This window comes from Phascolarctos cinereus, unplaced genomic scaffold (assembly GCF_003287225.1).
Source record: "Phascolarctos cinereus isolate Bilbo 61053 unplaced genomic scaffold, phaCin_HiC Scaffold_3;HRSCAF=262, whole genome shotgun sequence".
NCBI lineage: Eukaryota > Metazoa > Chordata > Mammalia > Diprotodontia > Phascolarctidae > Phascolarctos > Phascolarctos cinereus.
Genome location: NW_027555736.1, coordinates 98,510,898 through 98,534,763, shown reverse-complemented (window position 1 = coordinate 98,534,763; position 23,866 = coordinate 98,510,898). Strand labels below are relative to the sequence as shown.

Below are 23,866 nucleotides of genomic sequence, written 5' to 3'. Positions count from 1 at the left end.
TCATTTCTGCTGCCAAAAGCAAAGCAAAATATTCTCTTATCAGGAAAGTGAATAAAACTTGGGCAAGTTTTTGTTTCAGTAATTTGTCTAAATTCCCCACATTTGGAGGGTTTTTGTTTGTTTAGTCGCTGTTCCCCAATTTCTATCTGTTGCTCCTTCTAGAGATTGAAGGGGGCTTTCCTATTCATTCAGTTCCTCTTCCTTTAATTGGGAGAGGCTTGTTTCCCTTCCAAATTTAAAAGTCAAGGGCTGCAGCAGAGTCCTTTGAAAACTATGCTGAAGATAACAGTGAACGGATCAAACAAAGCTGACCTTTTGAACAGGAGTTGAGGGCCATTCATTTTGAGCCAATCCTGGTGTAGCATGCCTAAGAAAGGTCAGCTCTTCAGATAAGCATGATGCTATCTACGCAGAACTGCTAGGCTTGGGCTGCCAACCCCTGAAATAAATGTGTGACAAGGTATGAGAGGTAGTGGCCACTATGGGAAAACCAGGGGTCTCCAGCCTTTTCTCAGCCTGGCCACAAAATAAATTCTTGGTCTCTGACCACTTGAGGAGACTTCAAGCACCATCAATGAATGGCTCTTTTTTATTATACTGAAGTAATATAGCACTTAGCATAGTAGGTACTCAATACTTGTTTGTTGATCTGAATGAAATAGGAATAGGAATACTTACAGCACACTTGTGTATACAAAGTGCTTTCGACATACCCCAGCTCATTTGCGAAATCCGAAACATCTCAAACTACACAAGTTACACACACATACATACACACACACACACACACACACACACACATATATACACACCCCTCCAAAAACAAATGAACAGTTACTGATTCAACAGTAGGAATTTATTGTAATAACTATATAAGCAGTAAAGCTTTCAGTTCAAACCACAGAACCTAAAGCTATTTAGGAAGTTTCAGCTCTAGTAGTTTCAACTTTTAGTAGTAAGGAACACAGGAGAAAAGCATTTTATTCTAATCAGAAACCTTTTGGCTAGTAAATAGTAAATTTATGTTCACATTCTTCTGAATATAAATCTTTGATCAGCAGAGCAAATCAATGTCTGTGTTTGGTCTGGTTTATTTTATTATCAGCTTTTACAATCCTGTGTATCTATCGGCCTGGTGCTATGTAATAAAAAGTTTCTAAAACAAATAATTTGTATTTGTTGTTTACACCTAGAAGCATCATTCTTGATAACCAATTCTCCAGCACACCTATGAGAGCCTACCCCAATTTCTTTTACTTGCAAATACACTACAGGCCCACAGTCACCACTGTGACCTATAAATTTCTGTGTTGTTTACTGTCAGATTTCCAGGTGCAGAAAGGAAAAGAATCTTTTCTGGGGAAACAGTGACTTTGGTCAACTGGAAATCATAATGACTAAACTTCTACTTGTCTCTACTTTTTTTCTAATTATCAATATCTGTGAGCAATAAAGAAAGTATTCCCAAAAAGGCTCTCCTGTCACCTACTAGAGGTATATCATGCATAAAAGATAGAAAATATAGGTAAGGGCAGAAAGAAATAAATGTTTTCTTCCTTGTTTACAATTTATAGAAGAAAAAGGGGCCAGGCATCAAATATAGATTTTATGAATAGTCAAAATCCTCAGGGTAAGGGAAACCTGGAAAACTTAGCCAATGACGCCTTCAGCTAAAACAATACATTAATAGAGGATAGACAGGATAGGTCAGGCTCCTCCTACAGGAGATCTTGATTCCCCAGCTGCCATTTCTGCTGTCACCAAAATTATCTTTATTTTGTATACACTCATATACATACATACAACCATAGTCTCTTCCAGGAAGTTATGTTTTATGTATGCCTTTGTATTCCCAGCAAGTACCCTGTATCAGTACCTGGCACATAGTAGGCCTGTAATAAATGCTTGTTAATTAATAGATGGACTAGGCTAGACTGGGAGAGATTGGATAGGATAGGGTTAAATGGAGTTTTTTGAGCTGGAAAGCAATCGAAATCATCTAAACCAGTCTCCTCATTTCCAAAGGAAGAAACTGAGAACCCAAACGATACCATGTCTTGTAGTAGTTTTCACAGATACTAAATAACATAACTGAGGTCTTCACTTTCAACTGTTCTATACTTTATCTTACACAGGATTTAATTTTTGTTACTTTTTAATGTGTTTTGGGGTAGTCAGAACTTAAGTGAATTAGAAACCACTCTCAGTAGAGCAGTTGGAGGGCACAGTGGATAGACTTCAACTAGAATCATGAAGACTTGGCTTCAAAGCCTGCTCCAGACACTTACTAGCTGTATGACCCTGGGCAAGTCACTTAAACTCTCTGTGTCTCAGTTTCCTCATCGGTAAAATGAGTATGTTGGACTTGATGCCCTTCCGATGCTGTAATTCTCTTCCCCTGATGGGAGCTGGCTGCTGGAAGGTTTATTATAGATGTTTTCAAGGTGGGTTCTTAGTAGTGTTAGGGGACCTATCTCTGAAACATGCTGCGAACACTGGGATGTTAAGAATATAAAGAAGCTAGTTACTTGTATTAAAATTTTCAATAGTTGTAAGCTATATGCAACTAGCTGGGGCAGTGGATAGAGCACCAAGCCTTAAAACTTTATAAGACCTATCCAGTTCCCCAAACCTTGAAGCATCACCTCAGACTTAATGAACTAGCTGGGTTATTTTAGTCAGGGTGTTTTATCTCTCTAGGCAGACATCAGTTTCTCCATTTGTAAAGTGAAGAGATTAGACTAGATCAGAGGTCCTTAACCTAGGGTCCTAGGATCTCTTTTGCATGGATAGATTTCAAGGGGTCCAGGAATTTGTTTTTCAAAAATATTTCCATAACTATATTACAGTATAAGTGGTTTCCTTTTGTTTATGCACTTAAAAACCTTATTGTGAGAAGGGGTTCACAGGTCCACCAAATGCCCAGAAGGGTCCATAACAGAAACAAAGGAACCCATGAACTGGATAGATGAAATCATGATGATTTGAAGCCTGTCGCATTACAAGATTTAGTATCACCTGTAGAAATTCATAGCAATCCTAGACCACTACTTCTGTCCAGAGAACCTAACCAGAGTCATCCACATTCCCAGACTCTCTTCTTCCCCTTTCCTTCTCCCCCCAAGATTAGGTTCAGTGTCATTCACAAGCCAATGGGATGGAAGTATCTGGCAGGACATATTCTTCATCCTAAGTCAGCTGAGAATAAATGTATTATAAATTACTGGAGGGTCAGGAAGAAGAGGGGTAAGGAGGAAGAACACTTTCTGAGGAATACTATTCCTGAATCTAGGGGTGGAAAATGAAAGTGTGATAAGGGATGGGGAGTATTCTAAAGAGTAGGTATAGCAGTTTTCATTTCCCCCAATTCTTATCCCAATGGATAATGGCACCTCAACAGAGGAACAACTATTACTGATTGTAATTGAGTGCCTGGTATTAATCTCTCTCCCCCTAAGCTTAACTTTTGTGGAAGGAGGAGCTCTCAGAGAGGTTGGGGGGTGGGGGCAGGGGTTGCCTTCCAACTCCCAGGTGAAGAATAGCAACTACTTCTTAACCCTAAAGGAGCTGAGAAAGCTGGGAAGTCTTCTACTGTCTCACACCCTAACAATACCTATTTCATAAAAAGGCAGTGCTGGTGACCTACATCAGTACCATCCCATAATACTATGATAGAAATTATTACCCAAAAAAAGTTTGAAACAAGTCAGTTCTCTCTTCTGATTTCCAGGCTAGGATTGAATAGTCATGATCTCATCTCCTCCCTTCCCTTTCCTGCCCCCTGCACTAAAACATACATGTTTTAATTCACCCCTGGATCTCACACCATATCAATACCCTTTGCCCCTGGGAACTCTCTCTCTGATTAAAGGGTGGAGAGCTCCTCTCAGAACCTGCATTTAAAGAGAGGGCCTAGTTTAGCCATCTCTTTATTTACTACCAGTATATATTCCTCTGATCTTTTCCTCCATATGCAGGAGCCGGGTACCTTCTCTTCCACATCCCTTTTGGTTTCCTTTTGTTGTCTTCCACCATTAGATTGTGAACTCCTTCAGAGAAGTAATTGTTTTTCTTCTCCATATTTGTATGCCCAGCATTTATCACATGGTAGGCTCTTAATAAATGTTTACTGACTATTAACTGATTATTTTGTCTCAGTAGTTTTACCCACCTCCGCAGTACTATTTAAGCAAGTAAGAAAATCCTTGCTGTGGAGACCCAGAAAAGAAGACAAACAAGATCCCTGAAACCTAGAATGAGCTGTGCCTGAGCAGGGGCTCCATCTGGAGGGGGACTTTAACCCCCAGAGATGCAGAACCTCTGACCTTTCTATTGCTAAATCTTTAACCCACCAGTTGCTTCAGCCTAGAAATGACTGCTGAGCAATTGGAGGTATCACAGTGAACTTGGGTGGACCTAAGGAATTTTGCTCTACTGAACAGCTCAAATGTTGGTTATAAGCTATAAGACATTGTTTAGAAATTGTCTTAATGTATAACTTAGGTTTATTGATTTGTATAGACAGGCATGAGATCATAGCCTCATAGATTTAGAACTCAAAGGAACTTAAGGGGACATCCAGTCCAATTCCGTCATTTTACAGATGAGGAAGCTGAGTCCTAAAGAAACGAACTTATTTGCCTAATGTCACACTAGCAGCAGGCAGTAGAATCAAGATTCAAACCCACATCCTCTATATCCCAAACCAGAGTTCTTTCCCCTTCACACAAATATACATACATGTGTTTTAAACAAAAATACAGGGGCAGCTAGGTGGTGCAGTGAATAGAGCACCAGCCCTGGAGTCAGGAGGACCTGAGTTCAAATGTGATTTTAGACACTTGACACTTAGCTATGTGACTGTGGGCAAGTCATTTAACGCCATTGCCTAGGCAAAAAACAAAAACAAAAACAAATATGCATGTGTGTATAAATATGTTTATATACACGTGTGTGTGTGTGTGTGTATACTTAACTTGAATTGTTTGGTTGATCTTTTCAGATACATTCTTGTCCTTATGAGTTTTGAAATAGCAGAACCATAGGATGTCAGAGCTGAAAGGGAACTTGGAGTTCAAATACTATAGTTAAGGAAACTGAGACTCAGAGAAAGGGAGACTTGATCAAGGCCACAAAGTAGTTAGTGGCAAAGCTGTGATTTGAATCTGAACCTACAGTTTCCTAGTCCAATGTTCTACTCACTACTCACCATGGTTTCCTAAACAAAAAATTAGCCAAGATTGGACAGACATTGGTAAAAGTCATCAAGGCACCAGGTATGAATCTTGCCTTCTTTAGTTGCTGAAGCAATAACCTCACCAAGTATTCTGCCAATTATGAAAATCTGTTGCTCTGATGCAAAGTGAGAGAAACTGGGTGAGAGGGATGTGTCCCTTAGACGGAACTGCCCTCTCCACAGCTAAGCCAGGAGAGAAGGCACCTTCTCAAAGATGCCTCCTTCCAAGCTTTATTCAGGTGATCTCTGTTTTCTTCTCTTAGGGATCTCTGATAAGGAGAAGCTCCTGTAACAAGAAGAAGGGGAAGATTATTAACAAAGACTCGTGGATTCCCGTCTATAGGACAGAGTAAAACACAGAAGTGTCATAGAAACCTGGGATTCATTTACTCAATTCATTCAAGAAATGTTTATTAAACACTATTATATGCAAGACACTGGGGATGCAAGGGCATACACAAAACCATCCTTGACCTTAAGGAGGGAACCTAACATAAAATAAGTAAATGCAAACTACATACAAAGGAATTTCCTGAGGAGTGAAATAGCTACTAACTGGAGGTTATCAGAAAAGACCTTATGTAAAAGGTGGCACCTGAGCTGTCTTGAAGGGAACCAGAGATTCCAAGAGGTAAAGGTGAAGGAAAGGACACTAAGCCTTAGACCTTAGAGGTTCAACCCTCTTATTTTGCAGATGAAGAAATTAAGACCCAGAAAGGAAAAGTGATTTGCCCAAGGACATACAGGTAGCAAAAGTAGCAGGGCTGGGATTCAAATTTAGATCTTGAGACTGGAAGTTCAGCATTTTTCCTCACTGAAACTAGGTGGTACCCTCCACAGAAATAGCAAAGAGGGGTGAAGTTTTAAGGAAAGATAATGAATTTCATCTTTGGAATGTTGAGTTTGGGATACCTGTGGGTCTTCTAGGTAGAGATGTCAAGCAGGCTATGATAAGATATGTGTGTGTGTGTGTGTGTGTGTGTGAGAGAGAGAGAGAGAGAGAGAGAGAGAGAGAGAGAGAGAGAGAGAGAAAGTTTATGAGCAAGCATTTATTATGTGCTTACTATATGGGACTGGAGGGTTGTATTATATAACCCAGCCCTCTGCCCTCAAGACAAGAAGAAAGGCAGAGAGTTCATGTAAAACAGATTTTTTTTTACACTGGAATTTGTTTCTAGTTCTTTTAGTTTCACTATCTCTTTGAAAATTCTAAATTCAACATCAAATACCATGAGATAAAAGAATACCCAAAGAAAGGATCCCAGTGAATTTTTTTGTAAAAGTAGAGACTAAGGCAGTAAAAGTAAAGACTATCATAATCATAAGATTTGTAGAAGTAGAGACTCATTGTCACTTGTTTAATACATTTCCCTGAACATAGGCTCAAAAATCTCTCTCCAAATATGGCTCTGTGCCCAGAAGAGATGAGCTTTCCAGTCATGCTTGGTACCAAGACCTGAATCTCATAAGGCTTAGAAACAAAAGCTGGTTCTACCAGTTGTAGTATTCCAGTCACATTCAGGAGCAGTGAAATGTAAAATGTTTGGGGTGAGGTGTGAGCTGGGGACTGTAGACAATGAGTAGAAAATAAAAATACTGTGGCTTAATAAATCTGTTACACACGTGGCTAGGTGGAACATGGCATAGAATATTATTCCTTGTAATAAAGAGACAAATATTTGTAGTGTCAAAAGGTGATTACTCCTGGTGATTCTATTGAGGTGGGATTTTAGAAAATGACCATTTTCTTTGTCTTGTAAGTAAAAAAAAGCTAAGCAAAAAAGTGAGAATCTGGAATTAATTTTGGAGAGTAAAATGTTGACCATGTCAGTTCCCTACTCAGCAAATAAACTCCAGTGGCTGCCTGTTGCCTCTAGAATAAAATATTAGATTTAAATCTGTTCCCAACCTATCTTTCCAACCTCCTTGTTCATTAATCTCCCTATATTCAGAAATCCAACTAAATGGGCTTTTGCTCTGTTCTTCATACAAAATACTCTATTCTTCATCTCTGGGTCTTTGCACTAGCTATCCTTCACATGGAATGCATCCCTTCCCCACCTTTGCCTCATAGAATTCCTCTCTTCCTTTAAGATACAGTTCAGGCATCATTTCCCCTCTGAAGCCTTACCTGATCCCTCTGCTACTAGTGCCCTACCTCTCAAATTATCTTTCATTTAATGACTTTGTATCATTTTTATTTATTCTCTTTATATTTACATTTTAATGTGAACTCCTTGAGAGTAGTGATTATTGCTTTCTTTGTACTTGTATCTCCAGAGCCTAGCACATAGTAACTGTTTAATAAACACCGGTTGGTTGATTTAGATCAATAGCCAAGAAAAGAGGAGGTTCTTATTATGTATTCTCATATACAAGCATAGCATGGATATATTGTGGGTTCAGTTCCAGATTACTGCAATAAAGTGAATATTGCAATAAAGCAAATCATGTGAATTTTTTGGCTTCCCAGCGCATAAAAGAGTTACGTTTATACTTTTCTATAGTCTATTATGTATGCAATAGTATTATGTCTAAAACAAATGTATATATCTTAATTAAAAATTTCTCCATCACTTAAAAAAATACTAACCATCATCTGAGCCTTCAGCAAGTCATAGTCTTTTTTAAGGGTAAAGGATCTTTCCTCCATGTTGATGGCTGCTGACTGATCAGGATGGTGGTTGCTGAAGGCTGGGGTAGTTGTGGCAATTTCTTAAAGTAAGACAATAATGAAGTTTGCCACATTCTTTGACTCTTCCTTTCGCTTGAACTCTTAGAGGCCATCGTAGGGTTATTAATTGGCCCAATTTCAATATTGTAATGTCTCATGTGATAGAGAAGGCCAGAGGAAAAACAGAAATGGAACAGCAAGTTGGTGGAACAACCAGATTCATTGATTAAGTTTGCTGTCTTATATGAGTGTGGCCCCAAATCAATGACAATAGTAACATCAAAGATCACTGATCATATATCTCCATATGAGATATAATAATAATGAAAAAGTTTGAAATATTGTGAAAATTACCAATATGTGACAGACATAGGATGTGAGCACATGCAGTTGGAAGAACAGAGCCCATAGACTCTATGCAGTTGCCAAAAAACCTTCAACTAGTTTTTTAAAAAACCCGCAATGTCTGTGAAATGCAGTAAAACGAGGTTTGCCTGAATTAGCTATTAATCTTCGCAACTTTGTACTGGTTTCTCCCACTTATGTTTCAGACAAAAACACACCCATTAGTGTGTTTTGTGCCTCTAAACACTTTTTCTGATTTGCGAATTGAAGCTCTAAGACTTTGAGGGCTGATCAATAAATAAGGGAAACAAAGTCTGTAAACTTAAGAAAGTAACATCCAGGAAAACAAGGGCATAATTATTATCTACATTATTTTCTGTCTCCCAGGGAAAGGCAAGCAGGAGGTTTTATGGATGAAACTTGTTCTGTTCTCTCCCTTTCTCCTCTTCCAGTGTGGGATTACCCATCAGTGTAATTCCTGAGCTAATGCACTGGAAACATCTGGCAGCTGAGGAAGCTAATCGCAGAGAGGGACTGAAAACACACAGGGCTTGGAGCAATAACCCTCCTCTTGTCCCCAAAGAAAAACACTTATAATTCTCTATACCACATGCCCCAATCCAAATGAGCTCTGTGCATGTGCTCTGTGCAATTGGGATTTCAAATAGAGTTGGGAAAAGGAGGCTAGACAGATGGGACATGCCTAAAAGGAAGAAACTCACTACATCGAATCACTACCCTTAAATCAAGGCTTCTTAACCTGCTGACCATGGATGGATTTAAGACAGAGCCATGAACTTGGAGGGGGAAAAATTAGATGTTTATTCTTACTAATGTCTAACTGAAGTTAAGCATGCATTTACTTAAAAATATCATTCTAAGAAAAGCACCAGAGACTTCATCAGACTTCCAAAGGGTTCCAGGACACAAAAAAAGATGGAAAGCCCTCTCTTAATGAATGTCAGATCTGTTTCTTCATGTTGATGTCAATAAAGAAAGCCAAACCCGGATCTCTAAAGGAAGGAGACTTACCTCTAAGGGTTTCTGGAACTCATTCTCTTCAGTGAACTCTGGCACAGGTATGGCAAGCCCAGCTTTTCCTTTTAGCCAATAGGTAGTTTGTTCTCCTTTGCCCTGTGGAAATCAATAGCTAGAGGCTTAACAAAGAAGGTCCACACATTCAGTGAGTCAGACAGCTTTGGGGACTACAGTCAATGAGATTTCTGTGTTCTAGTGCCTCATGGTGTGGGGAGGGGGACAGGGGGCATCTCTCTTCAGGGAATCCAGCTAGGTGACACAGTGGATATTTGGAGTGTAATATTTGGAAGCAGGAAGACCGTAATTCAAACCCTGCCTCAGACACTTACTAGCTGTGTGACACTGGACAAATCATTTAATCTACCTCCTTCTCAGTTTCCTTATCTGTAAAATGAGGATGATAATAGGGCCTATAGCATAGGGTTGAAATGGGATAACATATGTACAGCATTTTGAAAACCTTAAAGAGCTATATAAATTCTAGCAATTATTATTATTGGGTCACATAGGTGGTGTAGTAGATAGAGTAGTGGGCCAGGAATCAGGAAGACCTGAGTTCAAATCCAGCCTCAAACATTTGCTAACTGTGTGACCCTGGACAAGTTACTTAATCCCGTTTGCCTCAGTTTCCTTATCTGTAAAATGAACTGGAGAAGGAAATGGCAAATCACTCCAGTGTCTTTGCCAAGAAAAGTCCAAATTGGTTCATGAAGAGTCAGACACATCTGAAAAATGACTGAACAAGAATGATCATTATTCTCATTATTGACAAATCAGGTCCTTGAATGTTTTTATCGGAGCCATAGAAAATAATAATGATAACTATAATTATAAAAGTCATACTTAAATTTACAGAATAATTTCTTCATTACAACCCTATGGGTGGTAATTAAATGTATGCTCATTTTGTAAATGGAAAAACTGTGCCTGGGATCAAACAGTTGGCAAATGTCAAAACTAGAACTCAAACCCAAGTCTTTTGAGAGCAAGATTATATATTTAAACTTAAATTCAGTAAGTTGGCAGGGGCCAAATGGGCATTGTTTCTTTAAATGAGGTGAAGGGTTGCATAGTGGACAGAGTATAAAAGACCAGGCTCAAATCCTCAAATATATATATATATATATATATATATATACACATATGAAAAGAAAACATACCCTCCCCATTGCTGAAGGAAGAGGATAATGGAGGTGAAAAGGACAGTCCATGGGTCTCCATGTGTTAGAGTAAAGAATCAGATATTTGATCTATAGCAGCCCATATTACAAAGATGAGCTAGGTTGGTTTCTTCCATCATTACCTTTACTTTAATAGTGCCTCGTTCTTGCAGGTCATACCCCCCTATTGACCTCAGGACACTGGCAGTGGTCTGAGAAACATGAATCCAAAGAGCTATAACAAAAGAAGAGCCTAGTTATTACCGTGGTAACAACTCTTCCACAGATGAGGTCTATTTTTGAGGACAAACTATATTGTTTGGGGTCCCAGATTGATATGGCCTTTTATAAAGCAAACCACAACGCAGCATCCCTGATGGAGGCAGAACTTTGGGCCAGAGCCCTCTGACCACCAGCTACAATGCCCCAGATCCTCATCTGGTCAATACAGAAATAGAAGGGCCACATTGGCATTGCAAATAGGTATCTCTTTTCAGAATGGAAATTAATGAGCCACCTCAGATTTCAATAGGAAGAAAGGCTGACCAGCTACTGTGCCAGTCTGCATGTATTATTCATGATTATCTCTGGTAACTAGAAGTACAAATGAGCTTATTTTTGAGTCGTCAATATGTTGCATACACACTGAGAACCTACTCTGCAAACCTTTACTTACAAGAGAAGGAGGTAGGTCAGAGTTTGGGTTTTGGATTTGGTTGGGTTAAAAACCTACAGATGATGAGGTAATGGGGAGGGGGGGAGGAAGATTTGTTTTCATGTGGGAAAGGCACTGGAATAGAAAGAAGGAGATACGGATTCTGGTCTGATCTCTACCACTGGCTGTTGCAACCCTTCTCTTTCAACCTGTTTTCTCATGTATAAAATGATAGGCTTGGACTAGTATGTTCTGTGAGTTGCCTTTTGGCTCTAAGGGGCTGGATTACTTATGAGTTGTAGAGAAAAGCCCAGTTTTAAAAAATGACACTCTTTTTAAAATTTCAAGAGACAGTATCCTGACATATATATACATATACATACATTTATGTATTTTAAACAATCACAACCTAAATTCTGTACAAGTCAAATTCCTAAGTAACTTTCCTTTTTCCAGTTGATAAATTAGCCACTAATTCAAAGCGATTTTGATGAACAAAATCCCAGTAGAATAAAATAATTTGTTATTCCTTGGTTTTTTCTATCATAGAAGCCTGGCATCCCAGAATGTTCCATCAAGAAGGTACCTCAGAGATCTAGTCCGACCCCTCATTTTCCCAATCCTTTCATTTTTCCTTTTACTATGTGTCAGTGTGATGATTTTGTTGTCTCTTTAGAAGGTAAACTTTCTGAGGGAAGAGAATCTGTCTGATAAAAGTCCTTTACATGCTAGGATGTCCAGAAAGCCATTTGCTCAGTGATATTTGATAAGGATGGTGTGACCTTTATCTCTCTGGTGGAAAAAAATAAAAGGTGACAAAAATGCAAATGAGTCTTCTAGAAATAGTCTCTGTTTGAAGTTCATAGACCTGAAAGGGTATCAGACTTAGAAGCCAGATATAAAGGATACCCACGGAGGCTGTTGCTTTCCATCCTGGATGCCATGTTCACAGTATCTCCAAACAGGCAGTATCTGGGCATTGTGATCCCCACAACACCAGCAACAGGACCTAAAGAAGAGAATAAGCAAGGCCTTAGTGAATCAGAGCCAGGAGACTACAAGCCAGACAGAGCTTCCAATGTCCAAGGGCCCACAAACATAATCATTTGTCCAAGAAATATGGCAATTTCCTTTCACAAGACAGGAAAACAAGCAATAGAGATTTTTAGGCATCAGAATTTCTAAATGTATCACTAGTACATATTAAATGCTTGTCGGCTGACTGCTTCTGTATAGGATGATAATAATAGCAACAATAACAATAAAAGGCACTTGCATTTTACTTTAAAATTACAAAGAATTTTTTGTTTCTGGATGTAGAGTTAGAGGGCCTGGGTTCAAATTCTGCCTTTGCCAATTACCATTTATATGACCCAGAGGAAGCTGAATCCTCTCTGGGCAATAGTTTCCTCATGTTGAAAATGAGAGGATTAGAATAGATGATGTCTAAGGTCTCTTCCAGATCTAAAATTGCAATCCTTTAGACATGTTCTCATCTGATCCTCACAAAACACTCAAAGTACATATTTCCATTTTTACAGATAAGGATATTGAGGCTCTGAGTGCTCATGTAAGGCACTTAAATCATGTAAATCATTTAAAATACATTATGTAATTTAAACCCCACAAAAACAACTCTATAAAGCAGATAGATACTCCTGGTATTATCATCTCCATTTCCCAGATGAAGAAGCAGAGGCTGAGAGAGATTAAGGAATCTTTCTCGGGTTGCACAAATAGGAAGTGTTAAAGGCAGGATTTGAACTCATATCTTCCTTATTTAAGTTCACCTCTACCCTTAAGGGGTAGAGGTGATATGGGCATAGGCATGGAAAATGGTTTGTTTGAATGCAAGAAGGCAGGACATAGAATGATAAAATCAGGAAACAGTAATCAATCCCCTTTCACTATAATTTGTGTGTATGAAGTAGACTAACATGAAATAAGATAGAAAAGTAAGTTGGATCCAGATTATAGTCTTTAAAAAGAGGACGACAAGTTTGTACTTTTTTTTAAAGGCAATGGGAAAAATTACTCAAGGTTTTTGAGAGACATGGTCTGAAATATCCCTTAGGAAGATGAATTTGGTGGCCCTATGGAAGATGGTTTCAAGTGATAGAGAGAGAAACCAGTGAAACAAAATAAGAAGTTTTTACAGTTGCAATAGTGAGAGGTAATGAGGGCATGACCTGAATTAAGGAAAGAATGGGATAGAATCTGGAGATGCTTTGGAGGTGGAATTGACAGGACTTGGCAACCGATAGGCTATAAAATAAATGAAAGGCATTTATTAAGCATTCCATGTGCCAAGCACCATGCTAAGCACCAGGTATGCAAATACAAAAAGGGGACAGTGCCTGCCCTCAAGAGCATACCTTCTAATGGGAGATACAAAACATATAAAGAAATAGTGGTCAGAGAAGGAAGTTTTGTCACAAAAATCTTAAGTGGAACAATAAAGCAATCAATTATCCCACCCTTCCCAAAACCAATAGTGGAAGGGGTAGGGGAAGGCACTTGTATTGCAGCAGAACAGAAAATGGCTGGGGTGAAGATGAAGGGATGTTCCAGGGAGTTTGCTGAGTAGCTCTGATTCTCCCAAGCACGGACTCTCGAAGGAGATGGACAGGAATGAGTCTATGATGAGTATCAGGTTATAACCATAGCTGAGTAGAAGAATGGTGGTACCCTCAAGAGAAATAGGGAAGTTTGAAGGAAATTTAGAGGGAGAAATTATGAAGACCATTTTGGATATACTGAGTTTACATTGCTGATGAGATGTTCCAAGTATGAGTCATTTCTATAGCACTGATAACTGTATCTATGGGAGCAGATTAGGTCACCAAGGGAAAGAAAGTGTATATATATATAGAGAGAGAGAGAGTAGAGGGCCCAAGACAGAGTTTGGGTGAATACTTGTGTTTAGGAAAGGGGAGATAGATAATGATATTGTTCATCCTTCATTTTTGAAGACCAATGACATCACAGGTGAAATCTTGACTTGTGTGTGAATTGGATTTAAATGAGGCAGAGCTGCACAAAGTCATCAGCCTCTTCCTTCTAGAGTCACTGGAGTCCAGTGGCAGAACAAAAGTCAAGGTGACTAAAGATAGCCCAGGATACTGTGGATGACCTTGGCATCTTTGATGCCTGACCAAGCTCTAAGCACTCCACCGTGCCTGCTTCAGCTGCCTTCATGGCCATGTTCTCATCTGTCCATTCTGCCAGGGGAAATCTTCACACAGTTGGAGTATTCATCCTCCTAACTCACTGAGTAGTCTGAGGCCTGTCAATTGCCCTCAACCTGGTTTAGCCCATCTTCCAAGATGGTTTTATTGGAATGTGGCTGCTGTGTATGCTACAACTTCTTGGAGGCACAGGTGAGAACTGGGTTAAGGTGGTCTCCAAAGGTGGAGAAAGAGGTTATCTGCATCCAGAGAAAGAACTAATAAATAGAAGTATGTATAGGATAATTTTAAATATATAATATATATACCTATTTGTGCCTAATTTTAGCCATCTCTAAGGTGAGTGGGGCAAGAAAAAAAGGAAAGAAAAAAGAAAGAAATATCCATGATATTTTTAGTATATATTTTGAAGGAATAGCAAGTTGTACATTTGCAGTTTCATGTGCAATCATCTTTTTTTTTACTATACTATGCTATAGAAATACTTGTTTTATTCCACAAATTTTTTAAAATAATTTTTTAAAAAAAAGAGAAAAAAAGGTAGTTGGTAAGAAAAGCTAAGTAGGATAGGTTGGTAAATAAAAGATTGAAAAAAGAAAGGAGAAGAAATTGGGTATGACTGTCAAGATTTTGCAGTAACTGGTAAGGAAAGTGACAACAACGATGTTAAAGATCCCCTACAGCAGTTTCATTACAGTAATTCCTCAGAGGAGCTACTACTAAGAAGGACAAGCATTGAAGATCTCAATGTAGCAAGTGTGGAGAACAGGAGGAATTGTAGAGTGACCTGAATGGAAAGCATGATGTTTATATTTCTGCCAAGGACAAGTGAATGATTTTGATGCTCAAAGTACAAGATGATCTTCACAGAAGAGAAGGTAAAGGAGTTTGAGGACTGCCTTTTCCCTCTGCAGGTAAATGGAGAGAAGGGAGTATTACTCAAAAGCAGCTTAGACACAAAAACAAAGAAAAAAGATTAAAAGAGACAGAGGGAAATCTTGATCTGTGCCAAGATGTCACAGGTCAGATGGAACATCATGGAGACAAGAAAAGGAAGAAGGAGGATGACCACTGAGCACTTGAAGCTAAGCAACAGATAATGAAGTTCTTCTTCCCCAGGAGGAAGCTGGGTGCCCTAAAGAGGATGCAGTTGCCTAGAAGGATCACGTGAATCCACAGACACTCTCAGGTGAGGGAGACCATTCAGTAAAGGTCAGAGAAAGATAAGACAGGTGGGGGTGGCTGGCCACCCCTGGCTAAGGGTCACTGAGTTAGCTCTTCGCTCCTCTGACAATGACAAGGCATAGAGAAACAACAGAGAAGTCTTCCTCCAGCTTGTTTCCTTGACTTGGCAGAAAACCTCCCAAGGCTTATGAAACTAAATGTCTACCACCTAGTTATGGTGATTTGTATGAGCACAAATGATGCTGATAGAAGGAACCTGAAGGCTTTACTGAATGTTACTAAGGCTTAGCTAAGAGACCAGAAATCTTGGAGACAGAGACGGTAGGTTATTTTATTATATTTTTTAATCACTAATTCAAATCAAAGGCAATGGATTCATAAAAGAAAGGAATTTTTGAGAAGTGAATAGAAATTTAAGAAGATGGTGCCAAAAAACACAATTTGGATTTCTGCACCATTGTTTTAAAACAGAAAAATGACAATCTTCTGCTCAGAAATGATGCATACTCAACAATGGCTGGTATAAGTGCATTTTTGCCTGGAATTTCTGCATCTAATCAAAAGGACTTTAAAATAAAAAGAAAAGGAGAAAACTGTTTGTATATTTTCCAAGCCTGATACCATAGGGAGTAGCTTTAATGTAGGAAGAATAATAGGACTAGCTACACAGAGTAGTTCACAAGAGACAGTCACCTCATATCTATCCTTAGCTCAAAGCACTTGGGGGTATATTTTCCCTTTCTCCTCTGTGTAACATTTCTTTTACCCCCCTCCTTCGTGACATGGGTCAGGCCTTCTCTACTTCCTCAGATCCCTTTTCTTTGTTTTCACACTGGAATCCTTTTGAAGAAATTTGTGTTGCTGTTCAGTCATTTTCAATCATGTACAACTCTTCATGACCCCATTTGGGATTTCCTTAGCAAAGATACTGGAGTGGGTTGCCATTTTTACAGATGAGGAAACTGAGGCAAACAGGGTTAAGTGACTTGCCCAGGTCACACAGCTAGCAAATGTCTGAGGCCAGACATTTAAAGAAATATTTCATTTTATCTAATAATCTGAAGAGTGGACAGTAATCCAAGAATAACTATAATAATTAAACCCGTGGCCTCAGAGGTCAATACGTAAACAGACAAAATATAGATAATAAGCAAGATGAACTTGTAATCCTAATGCAGGGAGACATATATATATATGTCACATATATATCAGTTGTGGAGTGAGTTTCATGACTAGAATGTGGCTCTGGATGGATGGACCTTATTAAAAAAAACAGGTTAGGAAAGAGGAAAGGGTGGTGTAGAATTGTATAGTTTTCTTTCATGAGAATACAGTAACCTGGAGAAGAGAAGCTCATGGTAGAGAACATTTAGATAAAGACCAAATGGAGGAGAAAACAATATTGTTATTGGAGCATACAACAGTTCAGTTGGACAGAAAGAGGAAATAGATGAGTTTAAGAAATACATCACAAGCCTGGAATAGAGGCATGATATAATAGCAATTTGGGAGACTTCAACTATCAGGAGGTTTGATAGGCACTCTGCTAACAGCTGAGAAGCTAACAATTTCTTGACTTGCCTTAATGATCAAATAGTTCTTTAATGCTTCAATAGTTCTCCACCCTTCAAAAAGTGGAGGAACAAACCAAGGGAAATTCTATTTTGGTTTTTTTCCTGTGTTTATTTACTTATTTTTAGTTTTCAACATTCACTTCCACAAGATTTTGAGTTCCAAATTTTCTCCCCATCTCATACCTCCTCCCACCCCAAGATGGCATGCATTCTGAATATCTCTTCCCTAATCTGCTCTCCCTTCTATCTCTCCCCCACCCTTCTCCTAGTCCCCTCCCTCTTCTATTTTCCTGTAGGGAAGGATAGATTTCTATACCCCATTGCCTGTATATCATATTTCCTAGTTGCGTGTGAAAACAATTTTTAACATTTGCTTTTAAAACTTTAGGTTCCAAATTTTCTCCCTTCCTCCCTCCCCACCCACCTTCATTGAGAAGGGAAGCACTCGATACAGATTATACATGTGAAGTCATGCAAAACACTTCCATGGTAGTTATGTTGTGGAAAACTAACTATATTTCCCTTCATCCTATCCCACCCCCCATTTATTTTATTCTCTCCTTTGACCCTATCTCTCCTCAGAAGTGTTTGCTTCTGAGGAAATTCTATTTCGGATCTTATTCTGCCCACCACGAAGGAACTGTTACTTATAGAGGAGTGAAACACTGGCAGAATCTAAAAAGCACCTTATTAAATTAATAGAGAACAGATTTTAAAATATTCCAGGAAAAGATAGCCAGGATCATATAGATGAAAATTCTGTATGTCAAATCAAAAGGAAGGGCAGTTCCAAAAATTAAATTCTGAAGACTCAAAAAGAAACAATTCTAAGAAGGAGGGAAGAGCAAAATTATTTGAAGAAAGTGATATAGATGCATAGAGAAGTCACAAGATAATTTAAATTAATTCAAATTCTCTACATATCTTAAAAGTCATGTACAGAATATGAAATCAATGAAGGATGAATACAAAAGTAGGGTATAGTCCTAGAAGAAGGGACATAGGAATACTAGGGTTCAGAATGAGCTGAGGCTGGCAAGAAAAGATGGGGGGAAGGGGGAGTTTGTTTGTTAGCTATTTGAGGGAAATGAAGGGGATCAAAAAAGAAACAGGAGAATGATCTCTGGACCAGAAAGGACAAAATGAAAATGACTATTAGGAAGTTAATATCCAATATAAGACTTGGAGGCAGCCAGGTGGTTCAGTAGATAGAGTGCTGAGCCTGGCATCAGTAACACCTGAGTTCAAATTTGGCCTTAGACACTTAGTAAATGTGTGATCCTGGCAAGTCACTGAACCCAGTTCACCTCAGTTCTCTTTTCTGTAAAATAAGCTAGAGAAGGAAATTGTGGACCACTCCAGTATCTTTTCCAAGAAAATCCCAAATGGAGTCACAACGAGTCAGACACAATTGAAAAAAGACTGAACGACAATAGAAGATAAGAATGGAAATAGTAGCAGAATACCCACCAACCTTTGATCAGTCCAAGACAGCCGCGTCCAGTTAACTACATTTCATGGTACTGAAAGAACTGATATATGTGTACACAGAACTATTGCCAACAAGCTTTAAAATATTTTTTTCCTATTCTCTTATTTGGACAATTAGGAAAGGTGCTGCAAGATTGGAAAAGGGTAAATGTCGCTCCAGTTCTGAAAACAGGGAATAATTGAAGCCTTCAAACTTTGGTTGTTCATTAAAATTAGAACAACTTACTAAACAGATGGTTAGTGAATACCTCAAAAAGGATGAGATTATTATAAAAATCCAACATAGCTTCATCAAGATAGATAATGCCAAAATGTATTTCGTTTTGTGACATGCTTATTAAACTGATAGATCAAAGGGAGTTGTAAATATCATTTTTACCTGATTATTAGGCTTTAATTTAATTTAAGCATTTAACAAAGTTTATCTTTTGGCTGTAATGCCTTGCTCTACTCACTCTTCTTCCATTACTATAGAAATAAGGGAGGAAATGGAAATCTTTAAGTACCTATTGGAGGAAACAAAAAGGGAAGAGACATAGTTCTCCACCAGCTAAAGCTTAAATACTATGAGATACAAGGGACTCGAAGGAAATAGAGGGACAGAGAAGACAATATTATTAAACATTAAACCATTAATGATTAATCTTTAATTAAATTCATTTATGATTTTGTTCCTTAGTTCTTCATTCTATACCTATAAGTAAAACAAACAAGCAAACAAAACCACCAAATGCAACTATCTACACTGTCGTCAAGCTCCCAGCTACAGGCCTTCCACTGGCCAGCAAAACTCCCAAATGTGGCCAAACACAGATGAGTAGAAAAAGTTTAACAAAATAAAAATACAGTACCACATAGATAAGGTTAACTTGTGCTTTCCTAAGTCACTATGCAGCTTGTAGGGATCCATTTCTATTTGAGTTTTGTACCACTGGTCTACACCACTAAGCAATGGTCATATCACTGGGCTTAGGAACAAATATAAGATTCAGGGAAGAGGTGGAGTTTCCCACTGGGTTTAGAGGGTAGAGCCATTCTGACTGAGTTAACTCCACACTAACCGTGACCCTCAAATTAACGCAATGAGCAAGCTGCCTATGAAGAGGTAGAGCTATAGGAAAGAGGTTTCCCCAGAGTTTCCTGTGATTTGGGGTAAGGTACCAATCTTTTTTAGCTGGTCCACTGGCAGGGTGAGTGTAGTACTTCCCCATGCTTGCTCCTTTTGATGAACAGACTTAGGTTAATGCCTAGTAGCACCATCTGATGATTAAACTATTTTTGGGGAAAATATAGACTGATAGCACACAATAGAACTCAATAGATTTGAAACTATCCAGACCCAAAGATTATTCATTAATGGTTTAATGTTAATTTACAAATTGTTTCCAATAGATCATATAAGATCTGTGCCGTTTAATATTTTTATTAATGACTTGAATAAAAGTAGGGATGAGATGCTTATTGTTTTTGTAGAAGCTAGAAAGCTTGAATGGGTAGCTAACATAATGGATGGCAGATTCAGAATTCAAGAAGACCTCGGCAGATTAGTGCATTAAGTCAAATTTAGTGGGATGAATTTCAGTGGGGACCACTATATAATCCTGCACTTGAGTTGAAAAAAAAAATCAATTTCACACAAAAAAAGGGTAAAGGAGGCTCAGTTAAATAGCAGGTCATTGTCACTTTTCAGGCATGCTGTACAGGGGATTTTTATTCAGACATACATTGAATTAGATGGCCCCTGAGATTCTGTAATGCAGTTAGCCCAGTTATAGGACTTTCTTCAGAAGCAGGAACAGGGAATATGGATGATTGAGGAGTAGTAGCATTTGAAGTAGCAAGAAATTCAGGGGTACAAAGAAATTCAAGGGCACATAGATGACCTGGTTAATATTACTGAACTGGTCAAGACTGGCAGGAGAGATTAGAAATGTAGTCAGAAAGTAGATCAGAAATGATGGATTGGGAGAACAGAGAGGAATGGAAGAATTGGAGCTAACAATGAAGGTGAAGAATAGATTTAGGAGAAGTGAGGAAGAGGTAAAAATGGAAGAGCAGGGAATTCTGATCAGACAAGAAAATTTCAGAGTTCAAGACAACAGAGGCAGCACAATTTCAGGTGATGTTGACATCTAATTATGATAAGCCCTGTGGGTACCTGAGGTGGAGTGAACATGAAGGTCATAAGAGTTGATGAGGATGATGAACTGGAAAGTCAGTGTTTTCAAGGGGACTTCAATGCATATATTGAAGTACCTACAGTCTGGGTGTAGGGGCTGGAACAGAGAAGATTGTTAGTCAGGTACACAACGTGTACATAGTTAGGTAAACGCAAAATATATAAAATAAATACCACATTACTTGTAGATGGAGTAGTACTAACAATTTTAGGGGTTGAGAAGTAAAGGTGTTGGGTAAGAGACAGCATTTGAGCTGAGTGTTGAATGGCACAAGGGATTTCTAGAGAGTGAGGAAGAAGAAGAGTAACATCGGGAAAACAAGGTTATGTACAGGGAATAGCAAGTAGGTCAGCTTGCTTACGTTGAATGTAAAAGATCTTGGATAGGATTATGGGAAATTAGTCTAGAACAGGAAACCAGAACCGAATTGTGAAATTGTATAAACACCAAAAGATGTTGTATTTTATCCTAGAGGCAACAGAAAGCCCTGGAGCATCTTGAGTAGGAATGTGATGTGCCTAGGCCTTGTTTTAGGAGCATCAATTTAGCCACTGTGTGGAGGCTACATGGTGGAAAGGAGAGGCAAGAGGCAAGGAGGTCAATAAGGAGACTACTGCAGTCAGCCAGGCAAGAGGCAGTAAGGTCTTGAACTACAGTTCTGACCGTGTGAGTTGAGAGAATGGACAGATGTGAGAGACATTATAAAAGCGGAATCCACAAGACTTAGCAACTAATTGGATACGATGAGCAGGGGAGAGAAAAAAGTCAAGAATGACTCCAAGCTTGTGAACATGGGTGACTAGAAAGATGGTGGTGATTGAAATTAAGAGTCATCGGAAATGGACAAGGTGCTAGACCCAAGATAGGAGAGTAGGCTAAATTGCCTTTGGGAAATCCCCATGCTTCTCCTCGAAACAGAACTCATTTTTTAATGTCAATATTCTCTTGGTTATGTACGACTGCAAGTCATAGAATAATATAGGGTCCAAAGAATAGAAATTGAGGATTATCCAAAGGGCAATGGGGAGATACATGCTGGGTATACCATATCACAAACAAGAATTTATGAAGGAGAAGCAGACTAAAGGATGTCAATGCATGAGTGAAAAGGGTTGGTTGGTCCCACAGTGAGAACAAGGGATAAGCTCATGGGTAACCTTTGTGCTCAATGTCAAGAGAAAGTGAAAAAGTCCTTCATCTCATTGGATGGATCCCCCTGTGGCAAACTTAACGAAGGATTCAAACAAGAGTCACACAGGATGGCAGGCATGAAGGGGTTATGGACTGCATTGTTGGGGGGAATAATCACATAGATGATATCATAGATCCATTGGAAGAGGATGATGATGATGATGATGGTAATGTTGATGATGATGACACTTAGGATCATAATTCTTTTTTTTGTTGATCCAAGAAGGTAAAACTAGGACCACTGGGTGGAAGTTGCATAGAGTCAGATCTTAGATCAGCTTAAGGAAAACTTTTCCCATAAGTAAAGCTGTATAACAGTACAATAAACTGCCAAGATAAGTTATCCATCACTGGATGTCTTCAAATGGAACCATTAACCAGCTGCTTGACCATAAATAAATGACTTCAGTTCTCTAGGCTCTCAGATTTCCCTTTACTAAGACAAAGGAATTTGACTACAGGATCTTTAAAGTACCTTCTTGTTTTAAAATCCCATGATTCTGTGTACTTACTCTATGTGCAAGATTTTTTTTAAGGCCAACTAATAAGTATGAGGAATTCCACTGAAATATAATTCTAGAAGTGGGGGGGGGTGACAGAAATAAATTGGCTGTAGTGTTCTGTGCTATGTACCTGTATGTAGGCCAATCCAAAGCTTCAGTTTTTCCTCTGGCATGTGTTCAATCTTGAAATGGACCATGGCACTGAGGAAGTACAGTGACATTGTAGCAACTTCCTCCACATGTCGGATTCCATCGCGGAGGGGTAGACCACTTGCCACCATGTAGGCATCACCAATGGTTTCAACCTGAAAATAGGTAACAACTTTAATAGCACAATCCCACTCCTACAAGAGGGAAATTAGAAATTGAATGATGCACTCCCCAAAAAAGCATTTCTTCCCTTCTCCTGGAATACTTGAGCTAGAAGGGATGTTAGATGTCATCTAATCCAATCTATTTATTTTATATATAGGCAGATTCAATTCTCAATTAGGGAAGTTATTTGCTCAAGGTCATAGAGCCAGTCTGTATCCACCCTGCCTATCTAGATCTTACCCTTTCTTCTACATCCTATTCATAACTTAGTTCTCCCATGAAATTTTTCCTGGCCATCCATACATTTAGTCATCTTTGTCTCTCTCCTTCATTTTATCTATACCAACTCTTTTTTTTTTTAATTCAAGAGTCACGTATCAAGTGCTTATTAACTTTCAAGGCACTCTTCCAAGCGATGGGGGTATAATGATGAAAATGACACTGTTCCTGTCCTAAAGAGTGTATACTTTAGTAGAGGATGTAGTACACATACATCAATAATTATGTTATTAAATGAGTGAGTAAGAGAGGCCAAATGAAATCTAAGAGACTCAAGGAATCATTTTGAACTGGGAAGATTAGGAAAGATTTTATGAAGGAAATGTATCTGAGCTAGGTTTTTACTGACAGAAAGGATGTCAGTGACTGGTGATGAGAGTGGGAGCCAATATGTTCTAGGAGGTAGGGGACAGAATGAATAAAGACACATATGGCATCAGGCAGTAGTTTGGCTGAAGTATTGAATGGGTACCGAGGATTGCAATGAAACAGTGTTGGAAAGGTATGTTTGGGTCAAATCGTTGAGGACCTTGAATGCAAGGTTAAATAGTCTGCATTGCATTTAATATGTAATAGATAATGAGAATCAATGAAGGATTTTGATCAGATGAGTGACATGATTAGACTTGTGTATCAAAAAGATTGCTTAGGTAGCAGCGTAAAAGGTTGGCAATAAAAGACATGCAACCCCTTATTTATGTTTTATGTGGGCTGTCATATGGAATAGGTAGCAAATTATACAGGGTGGCTCTAATGGGCAAACTGAGGACTAATGAGGTAGAAAATACATGGAGGAGATGTAGGTTCAAAATATGAAAGAATTCCCTAATGATTAGAGGAGTCCCAAAATGA

At 38.7% G+C, this 23,866-nt stretch overlaps 1 protein-coding gene across 1 annotated transcript in view; it reads right to left on the bottom strand.

Moving 5' to 3' along the window:
• Positions 1-8,723: 8,723 nt before the first annotated feature.
• The window catches only part of LOC110209599 (guanylate cyclase 2G-like), a 64,893-nt gene continuing 49,750 nt past the window's right edge, over positions 8,724-23,866 (bottom strand). The window contains 4 exon segments of the mRNA XM_078151615.1: positions 8,724-9,389; positions 10,597-10,688; positions 12,022-12,117; positions 22,551-22,725. Coding sequence (XP_078007741.1) covers positions 9,231-9,389; positions 10,597-10,688; positions 12,022-12,117; positions 22,551-22,725 — 522 coding nt within the window. The 3' untranslated portion in view covers positions 8,724-9,230.